This window comes from Camelus bactrianus, chromosome 22, assembly GCF_048773025.1.
Source record: "Camelus bactrianus isolate YW-2024 breed Bactrian camel chromosome 22, ASM4877302v1, whole genome shotgun sequence".
Lineage (NCBI taxonomy): Eukaryota > Metazoa > Chordata > Mammalia > Artiodactyla > Camelidae > Camelus > Camelus bactrianus.
The window spans coordinates 27,495,307-27,511,910 of record NC_133560.1 but is presented as its reverse complement, the minus strand read 5'-3'; the positions used below and the strand labels follow the sequence as shown (position 1 = coordinate 27,511,910).

Here is a 16,604-nt window from a genome sequence, read left to right as displayed (position 1 = left end):
TCTGGAGTCTGAGCCTTCATCCCAGGTTCCAGGGAAGTCTTACTTCGTGGGTTCATGCTCATTTGCATAAACCATCTGGTTTGTATGCTTATCATCAGCTGCCCCTCCCCACACTCCTTCATGCTCTGAGTTACTCCAAGCTGGGTAGCTTGCCGGTCTGTGCTGGATGACTGCTGCAAGTGTTCTTGAAAGTACGTGGCCTCTATTTCCTCAGAAATTGTGGATTTGAGGGGAAGGCAGACCTGCATGAGCTCTCTGGCTTCCCCCCTAAGCTTCCTGTATGGAGCTGGGCCAGCTGGCTTTGGTTTCTCATCTGTAAAGTGACCTCTGCTGGTCATTCCATCTATCCCTGTTGCCTCTATGAGCCACCCTTCCCCTGAGAACCCCGTGGCCAAGGGGCCCAGGGACACAGACCAAGTCTGGTCCTCACCCCAGGATGTGTTCATCTTGGCTGGGAGGAACTTCAGGCTGTGTGTATGTGTGTGTGTGTTTGTCATTGTGATGCTGTGTGTGTGTGTAATGGGACTGACCATGCTGTAGCAGGGGGAAGACTGATTCTTTTCTTTTTTTTAAACTTTTTTAAAGAGTGGAGGTACTGGGGATGGAACCCAGGACCTCATGCATGCTAAGCATTCGCTGTACCACTGAGCTATGACTCTCCCCCACCCAAAGTCTGGTGTGACAAGCATTGCATCCATGTGTCACATGGTGTGGCTGTGTGGGCCGTGTGGGTGACTAAGGTTGTGATGATGATTTGTGTGTGGTTGTGTCATAATTGGTTGTAACGCGGTGTTTGTGCCAGAGGGTTTGCGACGCTGTCTGTGACTTGTGTGAGGTTGTGTGAGAATGTGATGCTTTGTGTGTATGTGTCTGTGGTTGTGAAGGAGTGACTGAGCTCGTGGAGATGTGATTCTCCGTGATGCTGGAGCTGTGATGAAGGTTTCTTTCTTTTTTTTTTTTTTTCCAAGCAATCATTGTTTTATCATAATAGCCAAAAACTGGACACAGATCTGAATGTCCTTCAGTGAGTGAATGTTTAAACAAACTGTGGTATGTGTGCACTAGGAAAGACTGTTCAGCAATTAATAGGAAATAAAGTATTTTAAAAAGACAGCTTTACTAAGATATAAATTCACATATGTGATGGAGGTGGTTTCTTTCTTTTTCTTTGTTTCTCTTTCTTTTCTCTCTCTCTTCCTTCCTCCCTCCCTCCTTTCTCTCTCTCTCTCTTTCTTTCTTTCTATATTTCTGTCTTTCTTTCTTTCCTCCCTCACCTTCCCTCCCTCCTTCCTTCCTTTTTTCTCTTTTTCTTTCTGCAGACATTTTCCAAGTGCCTGATGCCAGGATCTGGCTTGGGTGCCGAAATAGCCACGGTGTCCTGGAGGAATCTGAGCGCTTCGCAGTGCCAGCACACAGCCAGCCGGGTGACGATTTACACAGTAGCCAGAAACCAGCCTCCGTGGGACTGTTTGCCTCCTGGATACAGGCAAACACTACAGAACGTCTCCACTCTCGCAAGAGCCAGTCGCATCACCCCATCAGCCAGCACATCGCGGTGACTGTGTCTCTGAGTGGACCTTCGTGGCCAGGTGGAGACGCGGCCACAGCGCGTGGCTGGGGCTGGGGTATGTGACTGTGACCGTGGGCGGGGCGGGGCGGGGCGGGGCTCCCCACGTGGGTGAGTCTTGATGATAAATCTCCCTCCCGGCACCACCCCGCCCACACTGAGAGAGTGGGGAGGATGCTGTTTCCTGCCCACTGCCAAGTCCCTGGGCCCCCAAGTCCCGCTGTCCTCTGAGTCGGAAGTATAAATACCCACCCCTCACCCCTTCTTCCTGAATATCAGGCAGATGAGCTTCACCCCTGCCTGGGGGCCAGCAGTCCCCTAAGTCTCCGGGTCGGGGTCTGCAGTGCTGAGCATGGTGGGGTCTGCAGTTTCCTTTGGTTCTCCGGACGTGCCGGCTGGGTCTTTAACTTCTTAGGTGGCCGGGTTCTTGCCCCCGGTGGTCCCCACTGAGCGCTGCACCTGCTGAGTTTGGGGTTCCCATGGGCACGCTGCAAAATCTCCGCTTGTTGGGTTGCCGGTCTCCCGAGGCACCCTCTGAGGTCTCCCCCGTTCCAGTCACCACCGCGCCTTCCTTCACACCATGAACGCCCCGAAATAGGAGCGCGTGCCGTCGCGGAGCCGGACCAGGCGCTCGTCCGGCAGGCGCACCACCACCTCCTCGCCGGCGTCCAGGTGGACCACTCCGCCCAGGAAGCTGCTGTCCCACCAGACCCGGGAGCTGCTGACCCGCCCGCAGGGGGACCGCCGGCTGACCAGCAGCTCCAGCTCCTCGGGGTAGCGCGCCGTGCGCTTGTAGAGGCCGTGGGTGATGGGCAGGCCGCCGGTCAGGCCCTGCGGGCAGCCCACGCCGCCCAGCTGCACCTTGGAGTAGATGTAATAGTAGCCCGTCTGGGCGATCACCAGGGCGCCGTCCCTGTAGGTGAGGCCCCTCAAGAAGGCCAGACCCAGCTCCGTCTCCCACAGCAGCGGGCCCCCGCTGCCCGTCAGGCTGGAGTTGGCCCCTGCGGAGGGGGACGAAGGCTTGCTGTGTGACCCTGAGCCCGCCGCCACGCCTCTCTGAGACCCATTCCCTCTGTGCTAGGCTGTGTGAGAGCTTTAGACGGACGACCTCACTGTAGCCTCACTTTACAGGTGGGGAGACTGGCAAAATAACTTGCTGATCATGCATCTTATTTTGTTTTTCCTCCCCTTCCAGCAGTCGGGGAAACTGAGGCATGGAGCAATTAAATGACTTGCCCAGAGCGTCAAAACAGGGGCAGAACTGAGGGGTTGAGGCAGAACACGTTCTGGTTTGGCAGCCTCATAACCTCTATGTGCCTCAGTCTCCCTTTCTGTAAAATGGAGAGAACAGTCCCCGCTAAGGATCTAATGAATTAATAACGTATAAAGCACATCACCGTGCGCGACAGGGCAGCGCAGTATAAGGGTTTATTCAATAAATAAAATTAGAAATTAATGGACCTAGGGGGTGCCTGTGTGCTGAGCAACTCTGCATAATCACTGAGTGAAAGAAGGGGTCCTCTGACATGGGGTGTCTGTCTCATGTCCCCAAAACATGCTGACCCCCGCCCCGTGGCAGGGCTCGGGACCCCCCTCACCTGTGAGGTGTGCTGCGGGGTTGGCTTGCTGGGTCCTCCGCTCTGGGGAGAGAGGGTCGGAGGTCAGAGGCGAAGGCAGTGGTGGGGGCAAGGGCCAGCACCCAGAGAGGTCAGCAAGTCCATCTCCCGGTGTCAGCCCTGCCCTTTCCGGAGCGCCCCAAACTTCTGCTTCTCCGCCATCTGTGGGGCCTGGGCCGGTTGTGCAAATCACATTGGGCAATGGGCTGAGGGTGTGGGGGCGGCAGTGTGGGAACCAGCCCGACCCCTTCCCCAGGCACCAGGACCCTGACCCACCTTGCACCAGCTGCTCCCAGGATCCCGCACGTCTGTCCTAAAAATGCAGAGCAGCCCCTGGTGAGGACCTGCGGGCCCCGTGCCCTGGCATCACTCAGACTGGTGGCCGAGAGACACACGCAGGCCGTGGGCACAGACACCACCCTCAGACGTATCCAAGGCCATGTGCACACTGCCCCCTCACCCTGGTTCCTGCCCCACAGCAGACTCATAACCACCCAGTGCCTCAGCTTTCCCCTCCATAAATGGACATGAATAGTGCCTGCTTAGGATTCAGCAAATCTACACGGGAAAAGCATATTACACTGCCTGGCGCGTAGCAAGCACTATGTAAGGGTTTACTAAATCAGTGATATCAGAGACACTCGAACACCCTAATGGCTGGATGCTTGGATGTAAATGCTAACACGTGGGTATGGACACATGACTCAGGGCACAGACCCAGATGCTTACGTGACACACTGACAAGACACACGTGGATGCAGACATGTGGATACACAGTTTGGGGATCCACGTGGGTCCATGCACACAGAGACCCAGACACAAGGACATGCCAACAGTTAACACACGGGCTGTAGCTGGGCAAGGAGGTGGACACGCAGGTACACATATGCAGACTGCAGCAGGGGTCCGCGTGGGCCTGTGGCCATCACATCCAGCCTGGAAGAGGAGGAGAACAGACCTGGAAACAAAAAAGGCCAAGACCACGTGGGCATGGTGTGGGCCAAACAGTCCCACAGGTGTGGCAGACAGACAGAGACGTCCGCAGCCAACAGGGAACTGACACAGATTCTCACAGTAGGTAATGGCGATCAGGGTGTGGCTGATAATAATCTGCAAAGTCAGAATGTGGGTTCTGGGGGTTCCAGACAGCACAACTGTATTAGAAACATTCAGCTTCCTAAGAGACTAGATTTTATTTGTTCCCATCACTCGAGGAAATAACGATGTGACACCAGAGAGGTGTTAGCTAACGCTACGCTGGCAACCCTACTGCAATATAAATGTATCAGATCAACACGTTGTACACCTTAAGCTCACACAACGTTCTATGTCAATTATATCTCAATAATTAAAAACAGAATGTTGGTCCCCACTGGTTGAACGCTTGCCGTGATCCAGCCGGGCACCACCTGGGCTACATCATATTTTGTTCCCTACAGTGTCACTCGTTATCACACCCATTTCACAGATGAGGAACCTGAGGGTCAGAGAGGTGAATTAATTTGCCCTGGGCTGCTCTTAGTCTGTCATCCATTCTGCACATACACACACAGAGACGCACTGTGACACAGGAGACCCACGGGCTTTGAGCACCCCCAGCGCCACTTACCTGCAGAGGGATGATCACCGCCTCCAGGCGCCAGTGCAGCTGCAGGAGGAACCAGCCCTGCACCGCCAGGCCGGCCGCCAGCAGCAGCAGCAGGAGGCCCAGGCCCAGCCGGGCAGCACTGCAGGGCTGCTTTCGGCGGCTGCGCCCCAGCCTCGTGAACGGGATGTCTGTCTGTCCATCCACCACGAACACCGAGGGCCGCACGGCTGTCTCCTCCATGCCTGAGTGGACGAGGCCCCACGACGCCCCGGGCTGGGCTGGCACGCCTGGCTCCTGCGGGGCCCGGAGGAAACCACAATTGCCCCACCCTCCCGGGCTTTGCACGCTGCAGACAGGCGCCCCTGGGTCCCCGGGCTGCCTTTAGAGCTGGGGCTCAGCCCCTCCCCTTTCCCCACTCGCTCTCCTCTTCTTCCTGTCCGCCCACCCTCGGCCCGGCCCGGCCCATCTTACTCTCACTCATCTGATCTCTCACACTTTCCAGAGGCTTCTGAAGATGTGACTCACGTGAGGATGGGAGAGGGAAGGGCCCAGCTTTCCTTTTTGGCCTCGTCGTTCACCAGATTGCCAAATATTTATTGAGCACCTCCTGTGTGCCAGGCACTGTTCTAGGTTTGGGGGTGCAGCCATGAGCAAGAGAGACAGAAGTCTCGATCTTGTGGCTCCCTGATTCTAGTGGGCTGAGAAAGACAATGAGCCTAATAAATGAGAAAACACTATACAGTGTTGGAGATGGTGATAAAAGCAGTGCAAAACACTAGAGTGGCTTGTGTGTGTGCTGTTTATATATATAGTGTGGGCATGCAGGTGTGCACAGGTGCCAGCATGCATGTATGTGTGCAGGTGCACACACAGTGTGGGCATGCAGGTGTCTGCACGTGTGTACATGTGCTTGCATGGCTGTATGCACATGTGTGTGCATGCATGCAAGTTTTCATCAGAACTCACAGTCGAACGGTGGAGCCACTGTCCACTCAGTTAACTAAACCCAAGGCCTGGGAATCATCCTGGACCCCTCCCTTCGTCCTGTCACTACATCTCACCCCCAGCAAGCCCTGTCGGTTCAACCTCCAAAACAGACCTGAATCCAGCCACCTGTTTCCATCCGCACACTGGTTAAGTCCTATGGACTGAACGATTGTGTCCTCTCTCCCCCTAAATTGGTATGTTGATGCCCTAACCCCCAGTGTGATGGGCTTTGATGGTGGAGACTTTGGGAGGTGCTAGGGCAGAAGGGTGGGGCCCTCCTGAATTGCATTAGTGCCCTTATAAGATGAGACATGAGGGATATGCTCTCACTCCCTCTCTGCCGTGGGAGGACACAGAGAAGGAGGCCATGTACAAGCCAGGAAGAGGGCTCTCAGTGGAACCCAACCCCACAGGCACCCTGATCTCAAATTTCTAGCCTCTAGACCTGCAAGAAATAAATGTCTGTTGTTCAAGCCACTCAGTCTAGGGTATCTAAGACACTGAGGCATCCATCATTTTTTGCCTGGACTGTTACAGTAGCTTCCCACCCGGACCTCCTGCTATACCACTTGTCATCTTATAATTCATTCTCTATCCTTGAATTAGGGTGACCTTGCTCATTTATTTCCGATTTTATTTTATTGGGGTAAATTCACATAACATAAAACAAACCATTTGGAAGAAGCAACTCAGTGTCATTTAGCACATTTACAATGTTGTGCAACTCTTATTTCGTTCCCAAGAATTTCAGTGCCTCAAAAGTTAACCTGATAACCATTAAGCAGTCATTTCCCATCCCCAATTCTCCCCCAAAACCTGGCAACCGCTAGTCTGCTTTCCTACTCTATGCATTTACCTGTTTCAGACACTCAAAAAAAAAAAAAAAAAAAAAAAGGAAATACACCGTATGTGGTCTTTTGTGTCTCGCTCCTTTCACCAGATATAATGCTTGCAAGGTCCATTTACATTGTAGCATGTGTCAGTGCTTCACTCCTTTTTAAGGCTGAGTAATACTCCAGTATATGGATGAACCACATTTTACTTATCCATTCAACCATTAATGGACATTTAAGTCATTTCTGCCTTTTGGCTCCTGTGAAAATCACTGCTATGAGGAAGTGTGTGCGTGTATTTGTCTGAGTACCAGGTCTCGATTCTTTTGGGAATACACGTAAGATTGGAATTGCTGACATCAGCTTTTTAAACACCTAAGTCAGTTCTCATCTCTTCCCTGTTTAAAATCTTCCAATGGCTTCCCATTGAGCTTACAGGGGTTAGCAAATTACAGCTTGTGGGTCAAATCCAGCCAAGCTCCTGTTCTGTCCAGGCATAGAAGCTGCTCTTGGGAGCTGGCACTTTAGTGTGCTCTGGAGTCCCAGATGGGGCATCCCCCCCGCCCCCTCTTCCTGAGTTTGCTCCCAATACCAGCCTCCCTGGCCAGCGGCCGAAGCTCGCTGCCGCCCATGCCTTGTGCTGGTCTCATTGGCTTCCACTGACATGTTGGAGTGTCCTCTGTTGACAACCGTTGGGCACCGAATGGATGCATCTCATTCTGGGGGTTTGTGACGCAGTCTGTTGCCTCACCTCTGGACAGCAAATCCAGATGAGACAGGTGGGCCTTGGGAAGGAGAGGTTGGCTGGGATCTGGGTATCACTGGAGCAGAGAGAAAAACTGGCCTCAGTGGTCACCCCTCACCTTCTCCACTTGCCTGGACCTCCAAGCAGTGGGTCCACCACCCTTCATCTAGAGAGTATCTCCAGCAGCCAGGTACAAATCCTGGCCACCATCTTGGATGGCCCATCCCAAGCAAACAGGGCATGTGGCAGGATGGAAACTTCCTCTTGTTTCATAAGTACCTTCGTAATATCCTCTATTTTATCTCTTGGTCCTCAAAGGCTAAAATATTTAGTATATGGGCCTTTATAGGAAAAGGGCTATCTCTTGAGCTAAGAATAGACAGTAAGTGGTTTTCACCGTCTTGAAGTCCTTGCAGTCTGGTTACTCTGTCCAAGGCACCCGGGCCTTTTGCATTGCTCTTCCCTCTGTGTGGAGCAGTCTTTTCCAGATCCTCATGGCTGGCCCCACCTTGTCATTTATTTCTTGACTCTTCACAGAAGCCTTCCTTGACCACTTGTATTATGCAAGGTTTGTCAGAGAAACAGAACTGATAGTATATCTCTGTCTCTAATCTCTGTCTCTAATTGCTATCTATCTATTATCTATCCATCTACTATTTACCTATCTATTTTTATAGAGAAAGAGAGAGAGAGAGAGGTTTAAGGAAATAATTCATGAGATTTTGCTGCTTGGCAAATCTGAAATCTGTAGGACAAGCCAGCAGGTTGGAGATTCAGTTAAGAGTTGATGTTGTGGTCTTGAGTCTGAAGATGAGAAACTCAGGTAGAATTTCTATGCCACCATCTGGAATTTTTTCCTCCTCAGGAAACCTATATTTTCTATTCAGCCCTTCAACTGATTGCATAAGGCCCACACACATTATCAAGGGTAATCTGCTTTTAAAGTCAACTGACTGTACGTGTGAATCACATCCTAAAAAATACCTTCATAGCAACATTTAGGCTGGTGTTTGACCGAGCAGCTGGTCACCACAGCCTAGCCAAAGTGACACGTGAAATGAACCATCCCTCAAGCTAAATGACCACTGGTGGCTTCCCCATGTCACTCTGTTCTCGTTTCCTTTTTGGACGCCCCCACTGTATGAAATCAACTCTATGCTGTCTTTAGAATGTAAGTTTCATAAGACCCTGTCTGTGCTGTTCACAGCCTGGAACCACAGGTGCTCAAACAACACCACGCCGTGCGTTAAAGAAATGAAGAAAGTGAATTCCAGGGCAGAAGAAAGGGGACATGAACAAGAAAAGAAGTGAGAAATCAGTCACAAAGGAGGACGGGGCCCAGCAGATGTCAGCTGGGACACCACGTGGGTGATGAGGATCTCCGAGTCTCCCTTTGACAGGGGTCTCTGGCAGTAGGGGGCTGGAGGGAGAGGTGGGCTGTGAACCGATTTCCCTCATATTCCTGGAGTTGGGAGGTTGAGGATTCCAGGACCTCGGGTCTTAGGGGAAGGGGTCTATGCTGGGATGACTTCCAGGTCCAGGGTTTTTTCTGTAATAACCTGACCCAGAGGCCTAGCCTGGATCTCACCCTCAACGGTCCTCAAGAACCACACGAGGAGTTAGAATAGGCATTTGGGGGTCCCTTGGCAGCCAGGGGTCTCAGTTGCTTGTGGCTGGCACCCCACCATTTGTTTCTGGTGAGTCTGTGACCAGAACAGCCCCCGCACTCCTTCCTCAACTGCTGATTCGCCTCTTCTCCCGGCTTGGTGGCTCCCTCAGGGCTCCAGCCAGAGCTGTCGCCCTGCGTGCCCCTTACTGCCCCCTCCTGGCACAGCCGCCTCACACACTCCTACCGGTCTGTTCAGGCCCATCTAGAAACTGGTGACCGGGAGGGTAGGGTGAACAACGTAGAGGACAGCAGATGGAATGCAGCGGAGACAGGAAATGGAGTGAGAGAGCTGTGAGTGAAGGCAAGTGGGGCGCAGATGAGAACAGGTGAGGATGGCAGGCAAGGATGCAGGTGAGCATGGAGGTGGGGAGGCAGAGGGAGACCGCAGGGCTATGATGCTGGCGGGGATGCAGGTCAAGACGCAGGGGGAGGTGCAGGTGGGAAGGCAGGCAGCTACGTAGGTAAGGATGCTGGTAAGAACATAGGAAGAGATCCAGAGAAGGATGTAGGTAAAGATGCAGGTCCTCACCCAGATGAGTATGCAGAGAAAATACAGGTGAGGACGCCAGCGGAAAGACAGGTGAGATTATAGGGAAGAACGTTGGTAAAGATACAGGTAAGTTTATAAAGATATAGGTAGGGGAAGAGGGTGAAGATGCAAAAAATGCAGGTGGATACAGCTGAGCGTGTAGGGGAGAGAGCAGGTAAAGACCCGGATGAGAATATTGGTAAGTGTTCAGGTGAGGACGCAACAGGAGGTAGGTAAGCAAGGGGGTGAGAGCTCAGGTGGAGGGGCAGTGAGCTGCTGGTGAGGATCAAGGTGAGAATTCAGGTGAGGATGGAGCTGAGGTGCGGTGAGATGCGGAGGAAGGTGCAGGCGCGTGTCCAGCTAGGTGCCGACGGCAGGCCCCGTGCTTTAGGCGAGGAAGCCCCGGAGCTCGCAGGTGGCCCGCAGGAGGGATAGGGTGGGACGCAGGCAAGGTCTCAGTAGGATGCAGCAGGGCTGCACATGCAGCCGCTGGGGGTCGCAGCTGCCCTTTTCCCCTCTCAAAGACGTCCAGGCTTTGGGAGATGTGAAATATAACTGAGCTTTATTGGGTGGACAATGGCGGTGGAGTCAGTTGGGGCAGCCGAAGACGACCATGTTCTCAGTGAAGTTGGCCAGGTCCTGGCACAGTTTCTGGTTCTCCTCATCCTGGCATTCGTCATCCTCAGGCCACAGCTCCACCCAGGTGTCCTTCCCAATGATGTAGCTGATGCTGGGGGAAGGGAAACAGGTCAGGAGGCGGAGGGGAGGGAGGGAGGCGGCGGCCACGTGGAGGTACAGGGCGAGCACTCACTTGGGTTTCTCTCCCCACAGGTCGGAGGAGACGCCCCACACGAGGTACTGCTTCCCCTCCTGCAGTCTGAGGGCTTCTCTGCACTTGATGTGGCTGATGAACTTGCGCCTCTGTTTCTCCTTCACCTCATCCGAGCCTGGAGGGGAGGGAGAGGGAAGCCGAGCTGGGGGGAGGGAGGGGCAGGGGGGAGGGGGAGGCAGAGAGACAGGAGACAGGGCACAGGGCTGACCTGATTTGATGATCTGATCAATGACCATGGTGTACTCGTCAAAGTCATCGGACAGCTCCTTCTGGAGAAGCGTGGTCTTGTACACTGTCGGGGGAAAGGAGGACAGTGAGGGTGGTCTGTGGGGCACCCCCACCTGCAGGCGCCCCTGGGCATACGGCTCCTCCAAGCAGGTCCTTGCAGGGGTCACAGTCCGGCACGCTGCAGCCTCTGCCACGGCCCCCAGGAGCGGACACCGTCACAGACGGTCGCAGATCCCCCACCTCACCCAGAGTCACGCTCACAGCCAAGCACACGGTTACAGCCGCCCGCGACGACAGTCAGATGCCTGACACCTGCCGTCACGCGGCCTCACGCACACCGCCACAGCCCGCGCCCCGCCCCACGCACCGTAGTCCACCCCCGGCTCGCAGGCCTTGTCCAGCCGCTCCTCCAGGGTGATCTCCTCCTCCACGTGGTGCATGAAGCAGTTCTCTGCGGGGTGGGGCGACATGGTCTAAGTCCTGCACTCCTTGGTCGGGGCCCACCGCCCATGGGTGTGGCCAGCCCCGGGCACATCCCGCCATAAGAGTAGGCGGTCCAGTGGGCGTGGCCACCCTCCTGACTCCTATGCACCCACCCTCTGCGCAGCGGCACATTTCTTTGTGGCAGAGTTTGCTCAGCATCCCATCCTCCTTCTCCGGGTGGTAGAACCGGGTGCAGGTCTCATCTGCGGGCAGAGGGGATGGGGCGGGATCAGAGGGCTGGGGCTTCCACCCCAGAGAGCACACCTGGGGCCTCAGAGTCCCAGCTCCAGTCCCATGCACCCATCGTGCCGATGTCAGGTCTCCAACCCTGGGGCCCCCAGACCCCTCACTCACAGACCCCTGGGGCCCCAGACCCCTCACTCACAGACCTCTGGGACCTTGGGACCCCCAGACTCCTAACTCCCAGGCCCCTGGGACCCTGAGACCCCAGGCTGTAGGATGGCGGCTCACCCAGGTTGTAGTAGGAGTACACCTTGACCGACCCAGGCTGTATAAGCCCCACGTTGAAGTACTGGTGAACTTTGAAGGATAGACAGTCCTCCTGGGTGTGTGAGATCTGGGAAGAAGGAGGAGGTTGGTCAGGGGGTGACATGGAGGAAGTCCAGCACGGGGTTCTGGGGGTGGAGCAGTGGTGGGGAAATTGAGGGATCAGGATGAATACTGGTGGGGAAGATAGAGAAGATGGGTGGGGGCAGGAATCTTCGCCAAAAGATGAACGAGTAATTCAACAAATCCATGTTTTTTTTCTTCAAGGCTCACAGCTAGATCATTCTTCTCCGCCTCTTTGACTTCCACGTGGCCGAGTGATTGAGTTTTGGCCAATGATTGCTATCGATGGCCTTAAAAACATCCCACTGTTAACAGGATTGCACTGGATATTTGAAAGCTGCTGAAAGGGTAAATCTTAGAAGTTCTCACCACACACACACACACACACAAGTTATAACTATGTGAGGTGATGGATATGTTAACTGCCTTAGTGTGGTAATTACTTCTCAACATATACACATACCAAATCATTACATTGTACAGCTTGAACATGCACAATGTCGTATGTCAATTAAATCTCAATAAACCTGGAAAAAATAAAGAGAAAGGAAGGAAAGAAGAACGAAAGAAAGAAGAAAACAGATATGTGTGTGTGTGTGTCTATATATATATAGACACACACACATACATATGTGACAGATGCATACATTTGGAGGAAAATACTAACAATTAGTCAATTTGGGTATATGGTATATGGAACTTCTTTATGCTGCTCTGAAATTTGTAAGGTTGAAATTACATAAAAATATAAAAGTACAAAAATTAAAATGTAAAAAGACATTAAAAAAAAAAACCCTTCCCATGCACAATCATCTCTTCTAGAGAGAATGGATCCAGCAGAGGACTCCAAAATCCCAGGACTGTAGAACCACAAGATGGAAGGTCCTTGAATCCCTGAGCAACCACACTGAGAAGGGTCCCTCCTTATCTCTCATGCCATCTGGACTTTAGCAGGGTGAAAAATACAAGTCTCTGGTGTTGAGACCCCCATAATCTTAGGGGTTTTATCACAGTAGCTGGTGTTCCTTATGCTGACTAATGTGGAGTGAGGGTCCCAGGGGGCACCGGGAGTTAGCAGGGAAGATATGAGGATAGCAGAATGGGAAGGAATAAGCAGGAAAGAGGAGGAAGCCCAAATCACATGAGAGATAATGAGAGCCGGATGGAGAGAAAATAAGAGAAGAGAGAAATGCTAGGGGGTGGGGAGCAAAAGAAGTCCTTTCTCTTCACTGAGCACTTTTTTCTTCTTTTCTTTAAACAAAGTGTTTTTTTTTCCCCAATGGTTGTTTAAGACCCTGATGAGAAGTAGTTGGAGGGAGCAAGTGAAAAATGAGGTTGGAACATCAGTGGTCAGAAGGCATAGAAGGTGGGTTGACCACCTTGTTGACCTGGGTTGACCACCCTGTTGACCTGGGTTGACCACCCTATTGACCTGGGTTTACCATCCTGTTGACCTGGGTTGACCACCTTGTTGACCTGGGTTGACTGCCCTATTGACCTGGGTTGACCACCTTGTTGACCTGGGTTGACCACCCTGTTGACCTGGGTTGACCACCCTGTTGACCTGGGTTGACCATCTTGGTTTACACATCCCTTCTTCCAACACCCAGCAGCACAGACCCTGTCTCCCCTAGCCTGGGGCTGGCCTGACCCAGAGACAAAGGCCAGTGGAGAAGGAAAGGCCAGAGCCAGGTAGGGGCCAAGATCCCAATGAAAGCCTTACCTTGTCCAGGTAGATGATGAGGGTGTTCTTATTGGAGAAGGCTTTGTCCATCTCATACTTAGAGATGTATCTGTCGACGCCAGAGCTCAGCTGGGGAAGGATGGGACTTGTGAAAACCCTTCCTGGGTCCCTTTACCCCCGCTCCAGCCTCTTCCAGACCCTGGGCTCCTTCTCACGGATCCTAGCCCCCAAGCCCAAGACCTTCGTACCAGGTTGAGGTCATCAGTATCAGGAGAGAAGCCAGTCATCATGGCTATGTCCAGAATTGACATGGTGGCGTCCTGGTCTCCCAGGTACCTGGACAGGGCAGGGGAAAAGATGCTGGGCCTCAGAGTGGGGTCAGTGCCTGGACGATGGTGTCATATCAGGGACTGAGGCTTCTAGTTCCCACGTAGCATCAGAGAGGGATGCTAGATTTTAGGAAACATTCCCCCAAGGGCAATAAAGAAAGGGAAGCATCGTGGTCAAGAGGACTAATGGCTCAGGTTCTGGAGCACAACTGCCTGGCTTCAAATCCCAGCTCTCTGTAACATCTGATGAGTTTCTTGACCTCTCCATGCCTCAGTTCTCCCAGAAAATGAAGATAAGAATACAGGTAGGTCTCACTTTGTGTGATTCTGTTACCACAGCCTAGTACAATGGTGCCAGTCCCACAGCACCATGGTTCAGACTTCAGTGCCGCGGTATATTAATCGTAACTGCCTAAGGTACCAGTCTGGTCACCAGCTCTTCACTCCACCAATCACTATGGAGACAACAGATTTGCATCACAGCCAATGACCAATCACATCACTCCTTTCAAAGCCTGTCAGTGCCGGCTGCCTGAGCCCCGGCTGTTCAGCTCACACGCAGACAGCGAAGTGTGTCCTTGTGCTGCTCCTTTACTTCGCAGTGAAAAACCCACGTGAAATTTTACAAAAATGGGTAATTGACAGAGGGAATTGGCCAACAAAAATGAAAGCAAAGCCATGAAATGAAGAGTGATAACACTGGAGGCAAAATTTGAATAGGATACAAATGGCATTAGAGAAAAAACAGCAGAGCACGGGAATGCTGACCCTGCCGCCATTTGCAAGACTAGTGACATGGCCAGAGGAACTTAGTGAGGCAAACTCAGCGACGTAAATGAGGAAAGCGGCTGTGACCAAAAGAATGTAGGTGTCCCAGAGGAAGTGACACTGGCAAAGAGCGTCACACTAAAGGGACACTTGGCTATCTCATGTCGCTGAAAGCTCGAAGGATGAAATGTTGGAAGTTAGCCCAAACTTAGAGGGGAACATGACAACTCACTAGGGCATGGAAAGATGTTTGCTTTACATCATAAATTACACAAAGAGAATAAAGGAGACGCTGTCCCAACGACAGTGCTTTGGATAAAGGTTTTCCGAAGGGGAAAAAGAAAACCAATTGTTTTCTCAATATTCTAATGTTTTGAATTATGGTGTACTTAACAGATACCCATCTTATTATACTTTCATTTCTCTGTACTTTTATAACTGGCAGGATGATAGTTTGTGATGTTGTGATTAAAGATTTTGAAGGTCATGGAACAATAGGGATTTCACGCATGATTAAGATCAGTTTGCAGACTTGGCTCACGCGGTCACGGTCACTGCTAGTCTCACACTGCTATGCGAAGCGAGGACTGCCTGAGCTGTCCGCCTCCTTGTGGCTGCTTAGCACAGGCCCAGCTGGCAAGACACTCTCAGGAAGCACTAAGTACGACAGTTATTATTTGTAAGAAGTCTTGCTAGAGACAGAGGGATGGCCAAGATGAACCCCAGGGAATAACCCCGTCTCTTACCTGGCACAGATGCTAAGGACCATGGAGCTCTGGGCATCCTGAGGCTTCTTAACTACAAACACAGAAGACAAGGAGGATAGGAGGAGGGTCCCTGGGCTCTGATCCGGGAGTGGGAGGGGAGACAGTGACAGATAGGGTCTGAATTCCTTTTACCTGGTTCAGGGGCTGGTGTTAAGGAAACAGTGAGGTCAAATTTTTTGCAGCTGACTTTGCCTTTGACTTTGGCGTGGTACACAGTCACCACCTGGCAAGATGGGAGGGGAGACAAGGTTTCAACCCACTTGACCTGGGAAGCAGAGGGCGAGCCTAGAGAGGATGGTGGGTCAAGTAGGTGTGGGTCCCCGTTCCTTACCGACAAGGTGCCTTGTCCTTTCCCTTTGGCTGTTAATGTGAAATCCTCATTTTGCTTGGTCTGCAGGGAGCAGGGAGAGAGAAGAGAGGGTGCTGGGAATGCAGCCTTCCGCTGGCTGCAGTGGTCATGCACCCTCCCTCCTGTCTTCCGCCAAACCCTGGCTGGCATGGAGGATGAAAGGCGTGAGGGTTTGGCCAGGTGGCTATACCTCTTCTGACCGCAGGAGGCTAGCAGATTCCCAGACGATGCGATGCTTGACCAGAGAGCTGCGGCTGGGCAGGTGGATGGACACGTCCAGATTCAGTTCTTTGTGATCAGGGACATCCTTCTGGTACTGGGCCAAGGCTTGGAACACCATGAAAGTGGCCTATTACCCAGGACAGAGAAAGGGGGTGAATCTGGGTGACAGAGAGAGCAGTTAGAACCCACTGAGGGATGAAGAGACTCAGATCAGAACCGGGGCGCCGAGGCTGTGACCTGGAGCCCGCCAGAGGGTGAGAATAACACTGGGGTTGTTGGATACTGAGGACATTATGTAGAGCTCTCTGAAGGAGAGAGGGTCAGAGCAGAGCTTGCAGACACTGAGAACATGCTTAGAATCCACCAGAAAGTGCAGGCGTAAGACAGAAAGTCTAGCCACACTGAGAATGTGGTGCAGCTCCATCCAGAGGAGCGAGTCTAACACAAGAGTTTGGTGGCACTGAGAATGTGTCTAGAACCCACTCATGGAAAAAGAATAAAGTTGGAGTCTGGGAACACTGAGCATCTGATTAAGAACCCAAAGGTGACACTGAGGATGTGGTTGAGAGCTCACCAGGAAGAAAGGAGATTAAACTGGAGCCTGTGGTTGCTGGAGTTTGCGGTTAGAGAACCCATGGTCTAGAGCCCATCAGAGAGAGACAGAGGCTCGGGTGATGCCCTAGAATAACTGAGAACCTGGTCTAGAACTCATAGTAAGGCATGGCAACAGTGGGAGCCTCATGGAACTGAGAACATGGTCCAGAACCACCGCCCCCGGGGGGAGAGAGAGGCTCACATCTAAACCTGAGCCTTGAGAACATGATCTAGACACCAGGAC

At 52.5% G+C, this 16,604-nt stretch overlaps 2 protein-coding genes across 4 annotated transcripts in view; both read right to left on the bottom strand.

Annotated features, from left to right (window-relative positions):
- Nucleotides 1–1,098: 1,098 nt before the first annotated feature.
- TNFSF14 (TNF superfamily member 14) lies at nucleotides 1,099–5,152 on the bottom strand. 3 transcript variants are annotated; one of them, XM_045504163.2, is made up of 4 exons: nucleotides 4,793–5,152; nucleotides 3,460–3,496; nucleotides 3,166–3,354; nucleotides 1,099–2,568 (listed from the first exon to the last, which is right to left on the bottom strand). In XM_045504163.2, exons 1-4 carry the CDS (start codon nucleotides 5,009–5,011, stop codon nucleotides 2,141–2,143), a joined length of 873 nt encoding a protein of 290 aa, XP_045360119.2. In that variant the 5' UTR covers nucleotides 5,012–5,152; the 3' UTR covers nucleotides 1,099–2,140. The 3 variants fall into 3 exon arrangements, with proteins under 3 accessions (XP_045360119.2, XP_010965249.2, XP_045360118.2); XM_010966947.3 differs by having other exon boundaries at nucleotides 3,166–3,207; XM_045504162.2 differs by having other exon boundaries at nucleotides 3,166–3,496.
- Nucleotides 5,153–10,079: 4,927 nt separating this feature from the next.
- C3 (complement C3) overlaps nucleotides 10,080–16,604 on the bottom strand; it is a 30,342-nt gene continuing 23,817 nt past the window's right edge. The window contains exons 30-41 of the mRNA XM_010966781.3: nucleotides 15,735–15,893; nucleotides 15,527–15,586; nucleotides 15,328–15,418; nucleotides 15,175–15,226; nucleotides 13,580–13,667; nucleotides 13,371–13,460; nucleotides 11,549–11,654; nucleotides 11,191–11,280; nucleotides 10,962–11,045; nucleotides 10,575–10,658; nucleotides 10,346–10,481; nucleotides 10,080–10,264 (exon numbers count right to left, since the gene is read on the bottom strand). Of these exons, the coding sequence (XP_010965083.2) occupies nucleotides 10,123–10,264; nucleotides 10,346–10,481; nucleotides 10,575–10,658; nucleotides 10,962–11,045; nucleotides 11,191–11,280; nucleotides 11,549–11,654; nucleotides 13,371–13,460; nucleotides 13,580–13,667; nucleotides 15,175–15,226; nucleotides 15,328–15,418; nucleotides 15,527–15,586; nucleotides 15,735–15,893 (1,182 nt within the window). The 3' untranslated portion in view covers nucleotides 10,080–10,122. The remainder of the gene's footprint in view (nucleotides 10,265–10,345; nucleotides 10,482–10,574; nucleotides 10,659–10,961; nucleotides 11,046–11,190; nucleotides 11,281–11,548; nucleotides 11,655–13,370; nucleotides 13,461–13,579; nucleotides 13,668–15,174; nucleotides 15,227–15,327; nucleotides 15,419–15,526; nucleotides 15,587–15,734; nucleotides 15,894–16,604) is intronic.

Excerpts from the sequence above, each read along its gene's own strand:
- TNFSF14 (XM_045504162.2), bottom strand. The coding sequence starts at position 5,011 with ATGGAGGAGACAGCCGTGCGGCCCTCGGTGTTCGTGGTGGATGGACAG. Across the intron at positions 3,497-4,792 it reads CGGTGATCATCCCTCTGCAG|GACAGACGTGCGGGATCCTG; the intron begins GTAAGTGGCGCT and ends CTGCATTTTTAG. Across the intron at positions 2,569-3,165 it reads CCCCGCAGCACACCTCACAG|GGGCCAACTCCAGCCTGACG; the intron begins GTGAGGGGGGTC and ends CCCCCTCCGCAG.